General features: G+C 37.2%; 1 protein-coding gene across 1 annotated transcript in view; it reads left to right on the top strand.

The window, feature by feature from the left end:
- Nucleotides 1–19,373, top strand: part of RECA1 (recA DNA recombination family protein) — a 307,658-nt gene that overhangs the window by 138,323 nt on the left and 149,962 nt on the right. Inside the window, exon 5 of the mRNA XM_089377501.1 lies at nucleotides 13,963–14,092. Within this exon, the coding sequence (XP_089233627.1) occupies nucleotides 13,963–14,092 (130 nt within the window). The remainder of the gene's footprint in view (nucleotides 1–13,962; nucleotides 14,093–19,373) is intronic.

Raw genomic sequence — 19,373 nt, 5'->3', positions numbered from 1 at the left:
TGTGGGTTTTCCTCTCAAGTGGAGAGGTTTTGGTCCTGGCTTGCACCCTATATCCTCTGTTCTTGTGTATTGTTGATCTTCTTGTTTTGGTAGCTGTTTGATGATAAAAATAACATAATAATAAGAGAAGAAGGTAATATGTAAGAAAATGTAAAAAGACATCACAAGTAGTTATCAAGTTTAAGAGAAATTATCCTAATTGCAGCCCTATAGATTTCTCAACAACAAACACTTACTAACCTTCTCCTTGAATAACACCGTCCCTATTAGGGTCTAGGCTACAAACTTTAATGCAATTCAAATTTGGACAAATCCAAGTTTATCTCAAATAATTTCAAGCAAACCACACCATTGTTGACATCAATTGACCTCAAAAGTCTTTTAAGTATTGATAAATATGGAACAAATACAAAGCAATACCAACAACACTTACCCAAGCTCAAGCTTCCAACACTGCCTGCATTTAGAGAGGGGGGTTAGATTTATAGAGAAATGGGAGTGAATCCCAATGCATAAGAGATTTGCCAAGTGGGAGAGATGATGATCCAAGGCTCAACGAGCCCATCCATATGTCCACCAAACTACTGTGCGTTGAATCCCAAGTGGATGAGCATGTATCTTTGAGGGGCTGCATATGGATGGAGGCTGCCAAGTGTAGAAAATGAGGGGGAGTGAAGGGGAGTCTTTCCCTAATTAACTTGTGGCCAATTTCCAATTTAACTCGCTCGTACTCCAACTGTTTGACAATTGCTACGTGGGCTCTCCAAGACAGGCCTGCGTATCTCTTCTAAGGCTGCTGCATATATCAACAAGTGGACATGTGTGGAGGAGGGGGAATTAACCCCCACTTGTTAATCACCGTAACGAAGTAAACTCAACCTTGATTGAAAACAAACTCGGGCAACATTCAAGTGTGGAACTCATGCCAATTAAGGAAAGATAACGCGTCCTCCACATGTGCATTTCGGCCTCCTTAACTGGTTGTTAATGGGCGAAAAAATCACCGCACCCCCCTAGGTGGCCTCAAAATTATCATTTAACTCATCCTTTGATGCCTTGTCACATTAGTTAATTGATGGTGACTTTTAGTCAATTGAAACATGTCTCTGGGCTGTCCCTAGTTATTTAATTTTGAATTTTCTTGTCTTTTTCCTCACTTTTCTAGTAAAAGTGATTTTTGGTGAGGAAAAATCAATTATTTGCACCCCAAAGTGGGTACCAGAACAATGTTGGTACTTTGAGTATGAATTTTGAGTACTCACATGCCATACAACATTTTCTAGTTGATACCTTTTTACTTATTACATACAATTTAATTAAAAATTCCTATTATGCAGAAATTTTTTTAATTATTAAAAATTCTTAAAATAACCTAATACAATTCTGTAAGACTTTGGATAATGTCTAGCATGGTAATATACATTGACCTTAGACTTAGAAAACACACTCAAGGCCTAGTTATTAAGACACACTCCAACTTTGGAGGTTATGAGTGAAAAAACTCAATTAGTTATTTATCACTAAAAAACGAAAATAATTAATCAAGTGAAAAAACACTCTAGAGAAACTTCCTTAGTAACAAGGTTCCAAGGGTCTAAGTATGTTACATAAGCTCATCATGCTAGTGTCATTTTATACAATTTTGGCATAGGGGTATGGAATTTGCATAAAGAGAAGAAGATAGGAGGGAGAAAAAGGGGCAAGATTGGCCTTGCTGAATTTCTGAATTCTGAAATTTGATAGGTGCCTTGTCCATTGGGCCATGGGGTCTTCATTTTTGCTAGGTACAACTTAGTAGGTTACGCTCATTAAGATGAGAGACATTTATCAAAAGCATAGTGGCATGAAGTTTGGGCACACCTGCACAGGCAAGTGGATTTCTCTAGCATATCTGGATGTTGTGGGAAGACTTTTCCAAGAGATCTCTATTAGAGATATAAGAAAAATTCTCTTAATGAAATATTGATACAATGAATACAAGTGGGTGTTAAATTTTGGTAATCGCGGTTGGTATTCTTCAATTACATTAGCCCACAAAATTAAAAGAAGCAAAAATTCAAATTTGGATTCAAGTCAGCTTCAAAATAAAAATGAGGGAATTTAAAAATTTAAATTCGAATTTATTTTACCTCCAAAAGTCAAGTTGGCCCCTCCAAAAAGTACAAGTCGGCTCAGTGAAAAGACACATTGATTTGGGCACCCTGTTGACCCTGCCGCCTACACCTACCGACAGTTAGTGAGAAAAGCCTTTAACCCCACAAGGTGTGGTTGGTGGTAAGGAACCTAGAGAAGGGGTTGTCACCTATTCCCAACTCTCTTTGTTTAAGCTATTTCCTAGGTTAGCTATGGGGCGGGATCCCAAAGGAAAACTAAAGTTAAAGATGTGAAGTTTCTAGGAGAATTGTTAAAGTGAATTAGATTGCTTTTTAAGATTTATAAGTAAATGTATATGAGAAATAACCATCAACAACCATCAATATATAAGATAAGCATAAAGCATATGAACAACTAGTGCCTTCAAAGTGTTGCTCTAAAATGAAATTATATTTACTTAAATGAGATGAAATGCTTTCAAATGGAAAGCAAAAATAATCCTGAAAAGTGAAATAAGAAACTTTTAGCACAAGATATAATCAATGCAAGATACATGGATGTCTTTAAGATAAACAAATTGATAAATCAAAATATGTAAAAATATCTTGCCAAAATGAAACAATTAGTAATGCACTTGAAGAATGTAAGTGAGATGATCCTTGTCAATGTCTATTAAAGTAACTTGCCCGCAAACATTAAACAAGCATATAAATAAACTTGAAATAGATCTTCAACATGTAAACTAGTGCCTTAAAGTAAACAATAGCTTGCCCAAAATGAGATTAAGACACAAATGATAGAGAATTTAAATGTTAGACCAAGATAACAAGATGAAATTAAATTTGCAACATCAAACAAGTAGTACTTGAGAATGAAATGCTCAACTTACAAGATACATCAATCATTCATGAGCATAATGACCATCAAAATGATAACATGAAATGGAGTTGCAAAAGTAAACAATATTCCATGTACAAGAGAATTAAATTGTTGCAAAATTTAAGAGATTACAACACTTGCATCAAAAGTGCTTCTTGAAATGGGAAATAATATTTGCATGTGAAACTCTAAACCATCAAGATAGCATAATGGGAAATTGCAAGTAAAGTAAAATGTGATGTGAAAATGCTCTTGGTTTATTTTATTAGTTGAACTCTAAAAACAAGATTGCAATTGAACTCTAATTCTCTGACCTCACCTTCGCCCAAAGATTTGGATCTCATCATGAGGAGTCAATAGAAGTAGAGGGTCTCTAAAAAGTTTATTCAACCAACTTAAGTTGGGGGTAAGTTTTAGTGATGCTTGGGGCATGTAAGATCTCTAAAAGTAAATTAACAAAATGAAGGAATTAAACTTCAACTTGAAATATATTTGTTTGACATGAAATAAAATGTTGCTTTGTAAATTAGAATTTGCCCAAATACTTGATGCATGTAAAGTGTGCTCAATGGTGAAGCATAAGTAAACTTGGAACAATATTCAAGCCAAATAAAATCAAGTTAAAGGTGCTTGCATGTAAAAATCTGAATTTGCTATGAAAGTAAATGAACTTAAAACTTGTAGCAAATCAAACTAAATAGCATGCAAAATGAGTGTGATGCATGATTGTGTTAATTAGCCAATTAGATGAGATGCATGCAAGTGAAGAAGATCAACAAATCAAATCACAAGTCCTTTCCCAAAAGGTGGAGAGATAGGGATGCCAATGGATAAAACCCACACTTCCGAAATCAAAAATCTTATTAATTGTTAGAATAAGCAAAACCAATGAAGCCTCCTCCAAAACCCAAGGAAAGTCTTTAAAATTGAGCTTTAAGCCATAGACAATTTGCTGCGATTTGAAGCCCAAAAAAGCTTGTTGACCACTACGTGTCAACAATCCATAGCAGTACACTCCCTTTTTTCGCAAAAGGGTAGCGCTTGATCGTCGTGTCCGTGCCATTCGACTATCATCATCAGCCTGATCATGTTATTTTGTAAACCTAGTTTGCATGTGTAAATTGTAAATAATCTCAGCAGATATGTGTTATGCATGTAATTGCCTAGGTAAACCTAATTTTCTAGTAATGATCTACATTCTAGAAGGTTTTTTGTCTCACCGATCCATGATCGGCAGAGTTTTCCTTCAGCTTAACCCCAAAGCCGGAATGTATTTTGTTATTAGAATCTTAGGGGAGTCCTAGTGTGCTAAGTCAAGTCTATGTAAAAGTGATTTGGGAATAATTCTAACTATTTGGTTAGGTTATTTTATTGCAAATTGCTTGATCTGCTAGATTATATTTGTGTCGCAACACTGGGTGGTCTGTGAGGGTCTTGGTCAAATGGGTTTTTTCCCTTAAGATGTAAAAATGTAAAAATCATGATGTAAAGTGTCTGAGGGTTAGAAAAATATTTTATCCTCATAAGTCCAAAGTCTTAAGTCCTAGGTAATTTTAAAATTTCCAAAGGCTAAGTTCGAAGGTCCTTTAAAAAATTAAATTTTAAGAGGTCCAGGGACTAAGGTTAAATGATTATTTTGCTAAATTTTATGCTCTTGGTCCATAGGGTTAAGTCAAAGTCAAAATTTGAGGAAATTAATTCAAAAATTAAAAATTTGAATTAATTAAAATGCATTTAAATGATAATTTTGAATTTCCTCATTATTTTAATTTCGATGGATGAGATTAAAAGAGATTTTGATCCTCATCAACGGTCGAAATCACTTTGACATGGATCACTTGAACTAGCCGTTGGGAAATTTATCTTTAAATAGGGGATCAGGGGTCATTTGAGATCATTCGATCTGTGAGTCTTTTGCTAAAAAAGCTCTCTTGTAGTGATTTTTCATGTGCAATAAAGAAAGACTTTGGGGTTGAAATCTTGCTGGTGTTACTCTTCTAGAAACGCTGTAAGATGTTTTATTTCTGTGCATGAATTTAATTTCAGCCATTGATGATAGCTTGATGAAGAGTGATTTTAAACATAGGTATCTTGTTTAGTCATTAGGGTTTGAATGGTAGTTAAATTTTTGAATATGATAGCAAGTATGTCCATTAGATCTGGATTTTAGTATCGTTTTCTCTCTCTTTGTTAATGGTTGAAGTAAGTTGTGTAGGAAAATCTTGATTTCGAGATCATCGGGCGTTTAGGGATGTTCTCGGCTAAATTAGCCAACTCCCAAAAAGACGTTTTCTGAAGAGCCCAGCGAGTTTTGATTCTGGGCTTATCATTTGAATTTTTTCTTGTGAATGCATGAAGGGTTTTATGAAGCATCTCATATTAAATTTAAAATTCTGAAAATATTTCTGTGGCACACTCACAAATCTGGCTATTTAGAGCTTTCAAACTATGAATACTGTAATTATTTAGTTGGTTTTTGGGTTTTTTTTTTTACATTTAATCCTTGCATATATTATTTCTGGGTATTCTGTTTTTGTTATTACAGGTTGCAGATTGGAAGAAAACATTTTCTCTGAAGCCAGATCTAGGTCCTTGAGGATAAGATCTGGGCTCATAATCATCTCTTGCAGGGGCATTTGTTTTAGATCTACAAAATTTCGTGGGGTTTTCAGTCCGAAGCAACTGATCTATAGATTAAGTTTTCTGAAAAGGTTCAAGGTTTTCCATGCCGTCTGTCTGCTGCTGTCTAGGGTTTCATTGATAAATCCGAATTACAAGTGTGAAATTCGTTTTCTGGAATTTGGGATATTTTTTTGAGGGTTTCAAGATTGTTTTTATCATTCTAGCAGACTTAGAAATTTTTATTTGCTGTTGTAGCCAACCTTAATCCTTGCGTCCATTGCTGCCAATGCATCCGCAACCCTCATCCACGCAGTCTCGCTTTGTTTCAGTCTCAGCCTGTGTCGAGCCATCTTCACACTGCCCATCCCCGACTCCATTCGTGCCTATTAACTATGGATGAAGAAATGACTATCATGACATTCGATTATAATAATAAGTTGGCTACCATGCAAGCAAATCATAAGAAAGAGATAAACTCTATGCAGCGTTGCTTGATGACCATAAAGGAAAAGAACGATAAAGTGATAAAAGATATGGAAGAAGACCATGCCAGGGAAATCAGTGCTATGAAGGTTGAACACTCTAGCTAGATGGATGCCATTACAATACAGGTACAGAAATTTCAACGGCGGTCAGAGGATGAAAGAAACCTGTGAACGTCAATAGATCAGAAGCCTTCTTATCTGCTGCAACAAGCTCCACCTTATTATGGGGAGGTCATTGGTTCGATTGAAAGGTGGTTAATTGAAGGTGACCCAGATAAAATTGAAAACAATAAAGATCAGATGCAAAATGAAGAAAGACATGTCACGCATATCTTACATACTTCATCTGAGAGTTTTGAAGAAGAATGTTCCACAAAGAAAAAACGCAAGAGAAAGAGAACGAGAAAGCGATTTGATGCATTAGATGGCCGTGAGCAGCTGGATTTTCAGATAGGAAAAAGTCCTACGTTATGCAGAATTGGACATGGCACATCCGAGAAGCAGCCGACAGATTTGCCTGAAAGCAGACAAATGCTCAGTATTCACTATATTGAACACATCTAATGCCATGGGGCATCTCTGTATTGTATTTCTAACCTTATGCCCTATTGTTTCAGTGTTTCATTTTGTAGTTAGATCTGTTTTTCATGTTGTTAGACTAGTTAATAAATGAAGAGCTTATATCTTTCTTGTGCTTAACATTATATGATGATTTTTGGATGGACGCTACTTATGTTTTGTTGTGTGTTGCGTGGATGTAGATTCTGGATTCTCACATTCCTATAGTGCAGCAACGTGTCCCCAAGTAGAGCCAGATGTTGACCACTATGTGTCAACTACCCATAGCAGTACACTCCCTTTTTTCGCAAAAGGGTAGCACTTGATCGTCGTGTCCGTGCCATTTGACTATCATCATTAGCCTGATCATGTTATTTTGTAAACCCAGTCTGCATGTGTAAATTGTAAATAATCTTAACAGATCTGTGTCATGCATGTAATTTCCTAGGTAAACCTAATTTTCTAGTGATGATCTACATTCCGGAAGGTTTTTTGTCTCACCAATCCATGATCGGCAGAGTTTTCCTTCAACCTAACCCCAAAACCGGAATGAATTTTGTCGTTAGAATCTTAGGGGAGTCCTAGTGTGTTAAGTCGAATCTATATAAAAGTGATTTGGGAATAATCCTAACTATTTGATTAGGTTATTTTATTACAAATTGCTTGATCTGTTGGGTTATATTTGTGTCACAAGACTGGGTAGTCTGTGAGGGTCTTGGTCAAATGGGTTTTCCCCTTGAGATGTAAAAATGTAAAAATCATGATGTAAAGTGTTTTGAGGGTTAGAAAAATATTTTATCCTCATAAGTCCTAAGTCCTAAGTCCTAGGTAATTTTAAATTTTCAAAAGGCTAAGTTCGAGGGTCCTTTAAAAAATTAAATTTTAAGAGGTCCAGGGACTAAGGTTAAATGATTATTTTGCTAAATTTTATGCCCTTGGTCCCTAGGGTTAAGTCAAAGTCAACATTTTGAGGAAATTAATTCAAAAATTAAAATTTTGAATTAATTAAAATGCATTTAAATGATAATTTCGAATTTCCTCATTATTTTAATTTTGATGGATGAGATTAAAAGAGATTTTGATCCTCATCGATGGTCGAGATCACTTTGACATGGATCACTCGAACTAGCTATTGGGAAATTTATCTTTAAATAGGGGGTCAAGGGTCATTTGATATCATTTGATCTGTGAGTCTTGTGCTAAAGAAAGCTCTCTTGTAGTGATTTTTCATGTGCAATAAAAAAAAACTTTGGGGTTGAAATCTTGCTGGTGTTACTCTTTTGGAAATGCTGTAAGATGTTTTATTTCTATACATGACTTTAATTTTAGCCATTGATGATAGCTTGATGAAGAGTGATTTTAAACACATGTATCTTGTTTAGTCATTAGGGTTTGAATGATAGTTAAATTTTTGAATATGATAGCAGGTATCTCCATTAGATCTGGATTTTAGTATCATTTTCTCCCTTTTTGTTAATGGTTGAAGTAAGTTGTATAGGAAAATCTTGATTTCGAGATCATCGGGCATTTTCTGAAGAGCCCAGCTAGTTTTGATCCCGGGCTTATCATTTGAATTTTTCTTGTGAATGCATGAAGGGTTTTCTGAAGCATCTCATATTAAATTTAAAATTCTGAAAATATTTCTGTGGCATACTGACAAATCTGGCGATTTAGAGCTTTCAAACTGTGAATACTGTAATTATTTAGCTTGTTTTTGGGTTTTTTTTTACGTTTAATCCTTACATGTATTATTTCTGGGTATTTTGTTTTTGTTATTACAGGTTGCAGATCAGAAGAAAACATTTTCTCTGAAGCCAGATCTAGGTCCTGGATGGTAAGATCTGGCCTCAGAATCAGCTCTTGCAGGGGCATTTGTTTCAGATCTGCAAAATTTCGTGGGGTTTTCAGTCCGAAGCAGCTGATCTGTAAATTAAGTTTTCTGAAAAGGTTCAAGGTTTTCTAGGCCGTCTCTCTGCTGTTGCCTAGGGTTTCATTGATAAATCCGAAGTACAAGTGTGAAATTCGTTTTCTGGAATTTGGATATTTTTTTGAGGGTTTCAAGATTGTTTTTATCATTTTGGCAGATTTAGAAATTTTTCTTTGCTGCTGTAGCCACCCTCAAATCCTTGCGTCCATTGCTGCCAACGCATCCGTAGCCCTTATCCATGCAATCTCGTTCTGTTTCACTCTCAGCCTGTGTCGAGCCATCTTCACGCTGCCCATCCCCGACTTCATCCGCGCCTATTGCTCAGTCTCCCGAGTGCTCTCTCTACCTGCGCGGCTCCTTCCTCAATCCAACACTGCCTTTGTTCCCTGCAAGCAAACATACCTTCTCTATCTCCCTTCTACGTACCTTTTGTCCACTGTTGTTGCCTAAGCTCCACGACTTTTTCCCCTCCACACAATGATCTCATCCACTTGCGTGCTGTACGCTTGGTGCCATCCAGCCCTCCCTCAGCATCCTCCACGCATCACCATACTCGGGCCTCATTCCGCGGTTTCTCTTCCCATTCTCACGCCGCTCCCTCAACTCGCCTTTAGTTCTGCAGTTTCTCTTCTCGTCGACCTGTAGCCTACCACCCTCTCTTCCTTCGTCGAGCTCCATTCCCTCACTCAGCTGCCTCATTCTGCTATCTCTTCTGCGTATCTCCTTTCTGTCGCCTGCTATCATATCCCAGCGTGCATCCACACTTGCAAACAAGAAAAAGCCCTCAAACGTGGTTTTCGCCGCTTCAGCAAACCCACGCCGCTACCATTTCCGCTATCGTAACTTCAATCCTCATGCAGACCTGCAATCAACTCTCGATTTCATTTTTTCTTAGCTTGTATACGTATGGTAAGTTTAGATTTTGGTAAGTTTAGATTTAGGTTTGATTTTTATTTTTTAATTTTATTTTGGTTAGATTTCATAATTTATGTGCTGGTTAAGTTAGCATATTATTTTTTTTTTTGTTATATGATTAGGTCTAAGTTTAGATTAGATTTTAATTTTATTTATATTTTATTTTTGTTCTATCTTGAATTTAATTTTAGAATTTTATAATCATAAAAAGTAAAAAATAAAAAAATAAAAAAAGCATAAAAGTTAATCTTAGGGTTTTGATTTATTTTTGTTTAGATTTTCTATAAAAAATAAAAAAATAAAAAATTTTGAAATATTTTGTCACATTTAGTCTTAGCCTATTCTCTCAAGGATTTGTCACATTTATAATTTTGGTGTATCTTTTCTGCTAAGGCTAAAAATTTTAATGTGGGATTAATATTTGTCATTTTTATATAGTTAAATGCGCTTAAATTTTATCTAAAGATTAACTATCTGAAAGTGGTGAATTATTTTATGAACTGGTTAGCATTTGATGGTTGAATAATGAATTTTGATCCTTTGAAATTTAATTGCTAGAGCTTTGTGCATCTTTTGAATATCTTACATCTGGTGAAATTAATTATTGCTTGATTGTTTTAATACTTATCATGTGCTAGACATTTCAGTAAATATTTTCAAGCAATTGTCAAAGGATTTGTTCATATTTCTATTTTCCAGGCAACAACAAACCAATTACTTGATCTAGCGAAGGCATTGGTCTTAAATATTTAAAATCTAATCAAATTATCTCTAAGCTTTAATCAAGCGCTCAATTGCCTCACTGTGTCTCCCAACCCAACTGGTTCCCAGTTGGTCTTCTTTTATCCCATAGGGTCTACCCCCCTTAGCCTAGAGAGACGACTTAAATGGAGAGATCGAGGATCAAGGTGACAGCCCCCGGTATGAGCATTGTCGCGGTGCTTAGACACTTTGCACGACAACAAGGCTCAACAAAATTCAGATTTCATAGGAGGAGAAGAGAGGCTAAGCCTCTTCAATGCCCACAACCAAAAGAGAGAGAGGGCAACCCAAGATAAACTTGGCCTCATCCAAGAAGAACTCGGCCTAGAGATGGAAATAGTCTCGAAATTTGAGCCCCAAGGTCCTGCATGCAAACTTGTAAGTAGTTTGGAGATGAATCCTGCAAGTTGTTGTAAGAAAAGAAGTTAGAAATGGGCTACAAAACACAACAAGTATTAGCTCAATAATTTACAAAATAATCTATAAAAGACTAAGCGAAAGTGTATGAGTAAACTCTCCTCTTTGACTAGCCATTGTTTAGCTCTTTGAAATAGCAAGATATAAATAAATGAAGCACAATACTTGAAGAGTAAATTTTTAATTTGGTTTTGATGCAATAAATAAGAGCCTAAAACTTAAAGAAAGCACTGCAAGATAAATCGAAATTGATGAGACTTTGGAATTTAACACATGTGGGTTCTCCTTGAATATTTCAAGAGTGGTTTGGTTCCTCCAATAACTTCCCCTCACGCTTGAAGCCTGATCAAAGAAAGATTCTTATACAAAACTTCACCAAAACCAATTAGATCCACATGAAATTAAATAAATGCAATGGAGAGAATGTTTAGAGATATATTTGACATCACTAAAATATCTCTCTTCCTAGAGCAATTAAACGATTTTTATGTTAATATAGATAGCTGCATATCACATAACTCGAAAGCATGAAGGAAATAATAGCATGAGGAAGTAAATAGAAACATAATAACAAACACGTCAAGAATTTACCATACGCAAGGAGAAGAACACCTCACAAGTAACCCCAAAGTCTGTTGTATTATATTGCAAATGCGTGTACAATCCAACAGTGTGTCCTCGAGCCCAATAGCTCGTATTACATGATACATATGAGAGCCCATGGCTCTATTATATAGACGGTTTGGAGCAAATCCAAAGAAAGAGCAAGTCGAGTTCCAAGTGGAGATGAGAGAGACACCAAGGTAAATCGAATTCCATATGTGGTACTCAAGGAAAATCGAATTCTCCGTGTGGTACAGTAAACAAATCCATGAATGAACCAAAACAATGAGATAACTCCAGTCAAACAATCCAAAGAAGCTCAGTGTAGGGCTCAAGGAAATGTGTGGTCCCTTCCAAGAGAAACTCGTAATTCGCCAAGTGAAGTGCTAAGTGTAGAAGCACTAGAGCTAATAGTGAGATAAGTCCCCACGAAATCCTCAATCCAAATATTTCATCGAATATTCCTTTAGTGCATGAGCTCCTCTAAATAATTCGATTTTTCTCATAGGCAATTGCCGCATTAACTCCAGGGAATTCAGTTTTATGAGATATTGGTGCATTTAGTCATCGTCCACATGTTCCTTGACTCAACTCTTTGACTTAGGATAATTTCCAAGTCATTTCCATGTCATTTTGTCCCATAGAATAATTTCTTTCTTTCTATTTAATTTATTTCTAGCCTAATTTATTGCCACATTTTACACTAAACATAGGAAAAATGGGTTTTGGGGGTCCTAAACACATTTTTGACCCCTCAAAGTGTGTCATAATAGAAATTTGAGGGTGAGAGGTGTAAATTTTATTACTCATACCCCATACAACTTCTCTAGACATCACTTATTATATTACAAATACAATTTCTATTGCAATTTCTGACTTGCGGAAAATCTAAAAAATTAAAAAATGACCACCTAGACATAACCAAATTCCCCAAATTTTTTTGTGTGATCTAGTATGCTAATAAACATTGATCCTAGACACTAGGACTCACCCAAGGCCTCACCATCAAGCCGTACACTGGTTTTGGGGTATATTTGGAGGGAAAAACTCAATTAATTATTAAGTCCTGGTAGGGAGATGATAATTAACCAAGTGAAAAAAACCTCTCAGAGTAATACTCACTTGCTGGCAAGGTTCCAAGCTACCTAGGCTTGTTACATGACTCAAAACTCATCATACTAGTATCACTTATTACAGTTCCCTGCAGGGTGCAAAATCTGGGTACAACAGAAAATGATGAAAAATAGAGTTTAAAGACTCTGGTAATTTGATGATATTTGATGGTACAAGTGTCCTTTGGTACATCCTTGGGCATGGAGTCTTCAAATAGTCATCAAGCGCCACTCTAGTGGTCAACACACCCCAATCACTATATATTGCCACTCAACCTCGTCACTTCAAGGGAAATTCGGATCGTCATCAAGAAGTATCAAATCTTCTATTCAGACTTACCAAAAGAGTCTAGAAAAGAAGCCGAGTTTTCTGAGGAAGAAATCCTTGTGCAGCAGTCCAAATTTTTGGGCAGCAGACTGAGTTTATGGGCAGCAGACTGAATTTCTGTGTAGCAGACCGAGTTTTTATGGGCAGTAATAGGAGGCTGAAATTCAACCTGTGTTTGGGAAGTTGACCGCAGGTTAACAGAGGCTATTTTTGGACAATTTGACCAGGTTTGACCTGTGCTAAGTACTGGTCTTGTTTGCCCTAATTTGACTAGAAATTCAAATTTTATCTTTTGTTGAATTGGACAAATTTCTCCTAAGAAAGGGTTGCTGGGTTTCTACCTAGTTAGGGTTTTTCGAGGGTAAAATTTGTCTCTTGTGTTGGCTATCTCTTTATGATCCTCCTACTGTCATTATTGTTTTACTATTGTGATTTTCTATGTATAATTGCTTAATGATAAGATGGATTGATTAAGAAATCATTGGAAATTAATTATCAGAGTAGAAGATCCTAAAAAAGCAACAGTGGGAAACCTTGTTTATAAAAGATATAAGGTGAAGTCCTAAGTTGAAGACCAATTGACATTTATAGGATAATTAGGCCCTTATTTAGCTTAATCAATACTAATTGTTCTAATTAAGCCTTATTTAAAAAGTGGCCTTGTACAGTGATACAGTGAAATATCCTAAGGACTTCTGACCATAACTTCATTATCTTTGATTACAAATTCATGTTTGACATAGAAAATAGCTGATGTGCATTGATTTTACTTGCATAATAGACATATCATGTTGAAATACACAATAATACAATTTTTCATCATCAATGTTTTTCATATTTAGTCCACAGGTTCAAACATTTTCAATTTATGTCACATTGTCAACATATATAGAATATCTCATGCACTTAAGTTTCTACAGTATTACATTTTCTTACCAACTCTAAAACACTTTGAACTAGGTGCATCTAGGTATTTTTGTATTTTTAACGCTTTGTTATGGTGTTTGTCTTTCCAAACTTTAGAGAAAATTAACATGCATGTTTCTTGCATGCTATATAGGCATTAAGTTGGTCGGTTTTAGGTTTAGCTTCTGATCCTGTTCATGACGAAAGAGATCTTGGTATTGCCAGATTGCAAACTTTCAACTAGCAAGAATAAATTGATTCAAAGATTTTAATCTGCATTTTTGAGTGTCATGATGAAATGGAAAACTCCTCTCTGTTTATTTTTCTGATGATTTCCTTTTGAATAAAATGCAGAAATTGGGTGGCAATGCTATGCTTGTGGATGCTGAGCATGTTTTTGATCCATACTATTCAAAGGCATTGGGGGTGGATGTAGAAAGCCTAATTGTTTGCCAACCAGACAGTGGAGAGATGGCCTTAGAAAGTAAAACTTCCTTCCTCCTTGCTAGAAGCAATGTTTGCATTCTGATATTGTGGGATTTCGTTGACAGATATATTTTAACAGGAAAATGGAAGTGTTGTCTCCTCCTCTGTTTACTTTCTTTTCTAAACTACTGAACTGAAAGACGCTTACTGTGAGGTGTATGTTTATATCCCTAAGGCCCATGTTCCTAATACAGCCAAATTGTTCCATAAAGATAATGGTAACATGCACAAATCTTTTTAAAGTGCTGGAAAGCTTCAAAAGATTTTCATACCCTTATTCCATAGCGAAGCTTGTTAGATGGTACTGTATCCAATTTTTAGTTAAAAGTTATCTTGAGCAGTAGACTAATTAGAAAAGTATGTCATCCAAGTCATTTTGATAATGAGGGCCATTACTACTAAGAACAAAATATTACTATTCAAGGTAATACCCCACTCATAGATGCCCATCTTTGTTTAAAACAACTAACTCTATTCCATATTGTTGATTTTCATAGGTCTTCTAGCTGGTAATTACTTGTAATGATTTTTACTCTAAATCTTCTTGTATTCACATTCATCAGTAAGCAATTACATAGAAGATCTTCAATAGTAGAACAAAATCGACAGTAGGATTAAAGAGATAGCCAGACGAGCAACACAAACATTTTACCTTGGGAAAAATCCACATGGGGGGAAAACCCCACAACCTTTTCCTTAGAGAAATATTCAGTTCAACAAGAGATAGATCTAATCTTTTCAGTCAAAACCAAGATCAAACTGACCATAGACAAATCCAGGTTAAGCCTGGTCAAACAGAGTTAAATAGTCTCACAAAGTAGGTCTGCCTAGAAGAGGTTTGTTCTGCCCAGATTCGGCCTGCCAGTGAAACTCATTTGCCTCAGGTCTACCTCAGATAAACTCATCTGCTTCATAGAAATTCGTTTGCCTCATAAGACTCCTCATAAATTTGCACATTGTTGAAATATGTAACTAGGTTTGGTCTTTATAATGACATGTAATCATGATTTTATGTAACGAGAAAAATAAATTTATTATTGTTAACCTTGAGGCATGGGCTTCATGCTCAATGAAATTTATTTTTATAGGTCAAGCTCCCATTGTGAGCTCTTACGGCTTGTCAATTGAGTCTACAAGTCATTAAGGTCATTGTCGTGTATTAAAGACCCATTTGGGCATGTTACATATTGTAAAAAGATTTATGTAAGTCAAAGTCAAGTCAAGGAACTCTCCAAAGACAAAGTCATAATGCAAAAGAACAAGTCGGCCTTCTCGAGCATCAAGTCGGCCTAAAAGCGTGGAGGATGAGTATATATATTATAATAAAAGAGCGGAAGCGGGGAGCGGAAGCGGGGAGCGGGAGCGGAAGCGGGAGCGGGGAGCGGGAGCGGAAGCGGGAGCGGGGAGCGGGAGCGGAAGCGGGGAGCGGGAGCGGAAGCGGGAGCGGGGATTATAATAAAAGCCAAGATTGTTCCTGTTCACTATGTTGTTATTTTTCCGTATTCTATTCATCATATTTTTACATGGCAATGTTCTGTTAAATGAATGGTAATTTTATGCAGAAATTTGGTTGAGTTAGTTTTCTGCAAAAATTAGTTGAATATCCTATTTGGGATATTACAGTGGTATCAGAGTTGGTATTCCTGCCAACCTGAGGGTTTCAATTGCAGATTGTTCCAGGGTTTATCAAGCTCAATGATTGCAAATTTGTCGCATTTGTGGTAATCGCTCAACAAAATTACGAGTAAATTGTTGATTGCACAATAATCATTCGAAATATTTATTCAAATTATTAAGGAGTCGAATCATATTTTAAAGTGGGAGCCGAATTTTATTTTAGAAGAGCGGTGAATTAAAATTTATAGGGCATTGTCAAAATTAAGGAACCCGAGAACCATTCTTTTGGGCAATAGGAAGTCGGGCAATGAAGTCACGATACAATGCTGGCATAAACTTTTGGTGATGACAATATTTAATAATTGGTGACGACAATCTTCATTATTATAAGGGGTTGAGCTAAAGTTTTAGAGGGTTTGATTGACCAAAATTATTTCATGGGCCGATTATCTGTAAAGTTAGAATTATTTGGAGCTGTCAAAGTTAGCTAGGGCCAATAGCATCATTAAATTTTATTGACAAGGGTTGAGTTCTCAAAAAGAGCCTAACGCGGACCAGAAGCAAGCCAATAGAATAACAAGTAAGCAGTGTAGCATACACACATTAGGAGGCGTGATAGAAATCTTAGATGCTTTTGTGGAAGTAGAGACTGAGGTGTAGCAACTTGAAAGCCAAGCCCACAACCTAGTTTGAATGGAGACATTTGCCTCTCAACACGTCGCGCTGAGTCTAGTCTAGTCCCTGTTGAAGGTAATGTAACTAGGTTTGGTCTTCATAAATGTACTTTTGATATTTGTACTTATTCAAGAAAATAAATATTATTTTTATAATATATGTCAATGAGTTTCTTGTTCAATGAAATAGGTCTAGCACTATTTAAAGTGCTATAGGTGAGTCAAATAGTCAAAAGAATAGGTTGAAGACCTTAAGGGCATGTTATACCTTGTATGTGTATTTATTATGGTCAAGAGAATACCTCCAAGCAATGTCACAAGCCTTCTCCAAGCAATGACATCATAAAAAGAAGAAATCTGAAGCATAAAAGTCAAGTTGGCCTAAAAGAAGGAGCAGACTCCTATATATAAGAGTCATTTCACCTCTCCAAGACAACGTAATTCATCTTTGAAATCAGCAAGGCCAAAACAGGACAACTGCTCATAACATTCTCGAGGTGCTCAAAGGCCTCTTGTGCTACTTGCGTCCACTCAAAAGCCCCCTTTGTCAAATCAGTGATGGGTGCTGCAAGCTGTGAGAATCCTCTTACGAACCTCCTGTAGTAAGTGAAAATGCCTAGGAACCTTGTCAACTCCGTCACATTCCTGGGTGTTGGCCAATCCAGGATGGCCCTGATCTTCTCCTGATGTACCTTCACTCCATCCTCCCCAATAACATGTCCAAGGTACAACATCTTTGTTAGTCCAAATTAACATTTGGACATCTTCGCATACAACTGTTGCTCCTCTAATATGCGCAGTACTACCTCCAAGTGCTGAAGGTGCTCCTCCCAAGTCCGACTATAGATGAGTATGTCATCAAAGAAGACAAGGACAAAGCGCCACAACTGCCCACGAAACACGTGGTTCATACAAGATTGGAATGTAGCTGGAGCGTTGGTTAGCCCAAAGGGCATCACCAAAAACTCAGTCCATAGTGGCAGTGAAAGGCAGTCTTAGGGATGCCCTGCTCCCTCACCTGGATTAGGTGATACCCTGAGCGCAGATCTATCTTAGAAAAGTATTTCTCCCCTTTAAGCTCGTCCATCAACTCATCAATGCGCAGGATAGGGTATCGGTTCTTCAATGTCCTCTTATTGAGGGCCCTATAGTCGATGCACATGCGTAGTGTCTCATCCTTCTTCTTCACCAACACCACAGAAGAAGCGAAGGGACTCGAGCTAGGCGTGATGTGCCCCAATCACAACAACTCTTGAATGGCCCTCTCTATCTCGTCCTGATAGGCTTTAGGGCGACTATACGGAATAGTGATGACTGCATTCACTCCCTCCTCCAACTCATTAGTGTGCTCGAACCCACAATTTGGTGGTCTACCTAGTGGGATCTCCCCAAAAACCCCTTGCTACCTATCCAACAAGGCTAGTATGACTGGATGCACAAGCCGTGTTGGAGCCCCTGTCTCTGAGATCCTCAGCTCCACTGGCCACTTCATATCCCCATGTCGTAGATTTGCCTCTATCTCGTGAGCGAAGACTGTTTGGGGTGGATAAGAGTGCATTCCCTTCAACACTACTAGCTATGAAAATTTCTGAATCTAGAAGCAGAAATCCTATTGCAGTGACTGGTTTAACATCTCCTACTTGTTATTTCATTCAACAAGTTATTTAATTACATAAACATTGATGTAAGCACTACGACAATCTACACTGACATACAGATCATAAATGAAGCAATAATTGAGAGACACACAGAAGGGACACCATTATTTTTGGACAACTCGTCCTTGGAAAAACCCAATGCGGGAAAACCGGTGTAGTAGGTAGAGGGTTTTGTATTATTAAGCAAGCAAAATCTGAGTACAAGAGGTAGCTTTTCAAACCGGCTAACCTTACAGAGAAATCACGACAACAACAAATACATATGAGGGTTTTACCTCGTTCCTCAAGTCACAGTTGATCCAATGAGTGATCAGACATCCTCCCGGCAAACACTGCGAAGTTCCTATGCAATCACTGCGTGGGCAAACGTCTTACCACTAGAGAACTTCGTCTCCTCTTCTGCTGGATCGATTTGCTGGATGAAGACTCCTGTTCAGCGCTCCTGTCTTAGAACCTTGCTTCTCCAGCAAAATCTCGGACTACTGATGAATACTCTGCACTACCACTGCAAGAGTCCCTCCTGGACCGCGTCAGCTCTGCGTGAGCCCCTCCTGGGTTGCATAGGCCTCTGCATTGCCTTCCTGATGCTCAAGCTGCCTCTCTTACACGTACTCTTTGGCTCGGAACTTCCTCTCCGATCCAAATCTCTACTTCTGCCCCTCTCACTGCAACAGATCACTTGTTCGATTCTCTCAACAAACCACACCCCAGAAAATCGAACCGACTGATCAACTTGATGTATCTCTAACTGACCCTTAAGCCACCTCTTATACTTTTCCTGTTGATGAATCAATGACTGAGATTAAGTCTCTAATCAATGGCTAAGATTAAATTGGACTTGATCCTCGTCTCTTAGAAGCTTCTCACCCATATTTTCATTAATACCCATTAATATTTTTATTTTCCTACGTTTAGACTTAGGAACCCCATTAAAAATATTAATTATTTTAATAAAATATAATCCGGATGGAATTTCTCCAAACTATTTATGGGTCTTGGAGATCTCATGTGTTTTAGCCCCTCCATAAAATTTCGGAGCTAGAGCACATCCGATGCTACCCAAAATCAACACTCCCTCTTAGCAAGGAATGTGCTCTAGCAATACTTCCTAGTAGAAGAATCACACTGATCCACGACATCTGTCCTCCGTGCTACTGATGCTTGGCCTGCTGCCCTTCATCCACGTCGCTTCTGCAATATGTACTGCTGCCCAGGAAACTGCTACTGTCACTGCTACATCTGTACTGTAGCTCCCTCTCAATATGCTGCATCATGCTGCTCATATTGCTGCCATTGCTAACTGATGCACTGCAACTCAGTTGCTGAGAAG

Source organism: Pinus tabuliformis, chromosome J (assembly GCF_031772625.1).
Source record: "Pinus tabuliformis cultivar Carrire ecotype Pingquan chromosome J, CPIR1, whole genome shotgun sequence".
Classification (NCBI taxonomy): Eukaryota; Viridiplantae; Streptophyta; class Pinopsida; order Pinales; family Pinaceae; genus Pinus; species Pinus tabuliformis.
Note: the sequence above shows the minus strand (reverse complement) of the source record. Positions and strands in the feature narration are given on the sequence as shown.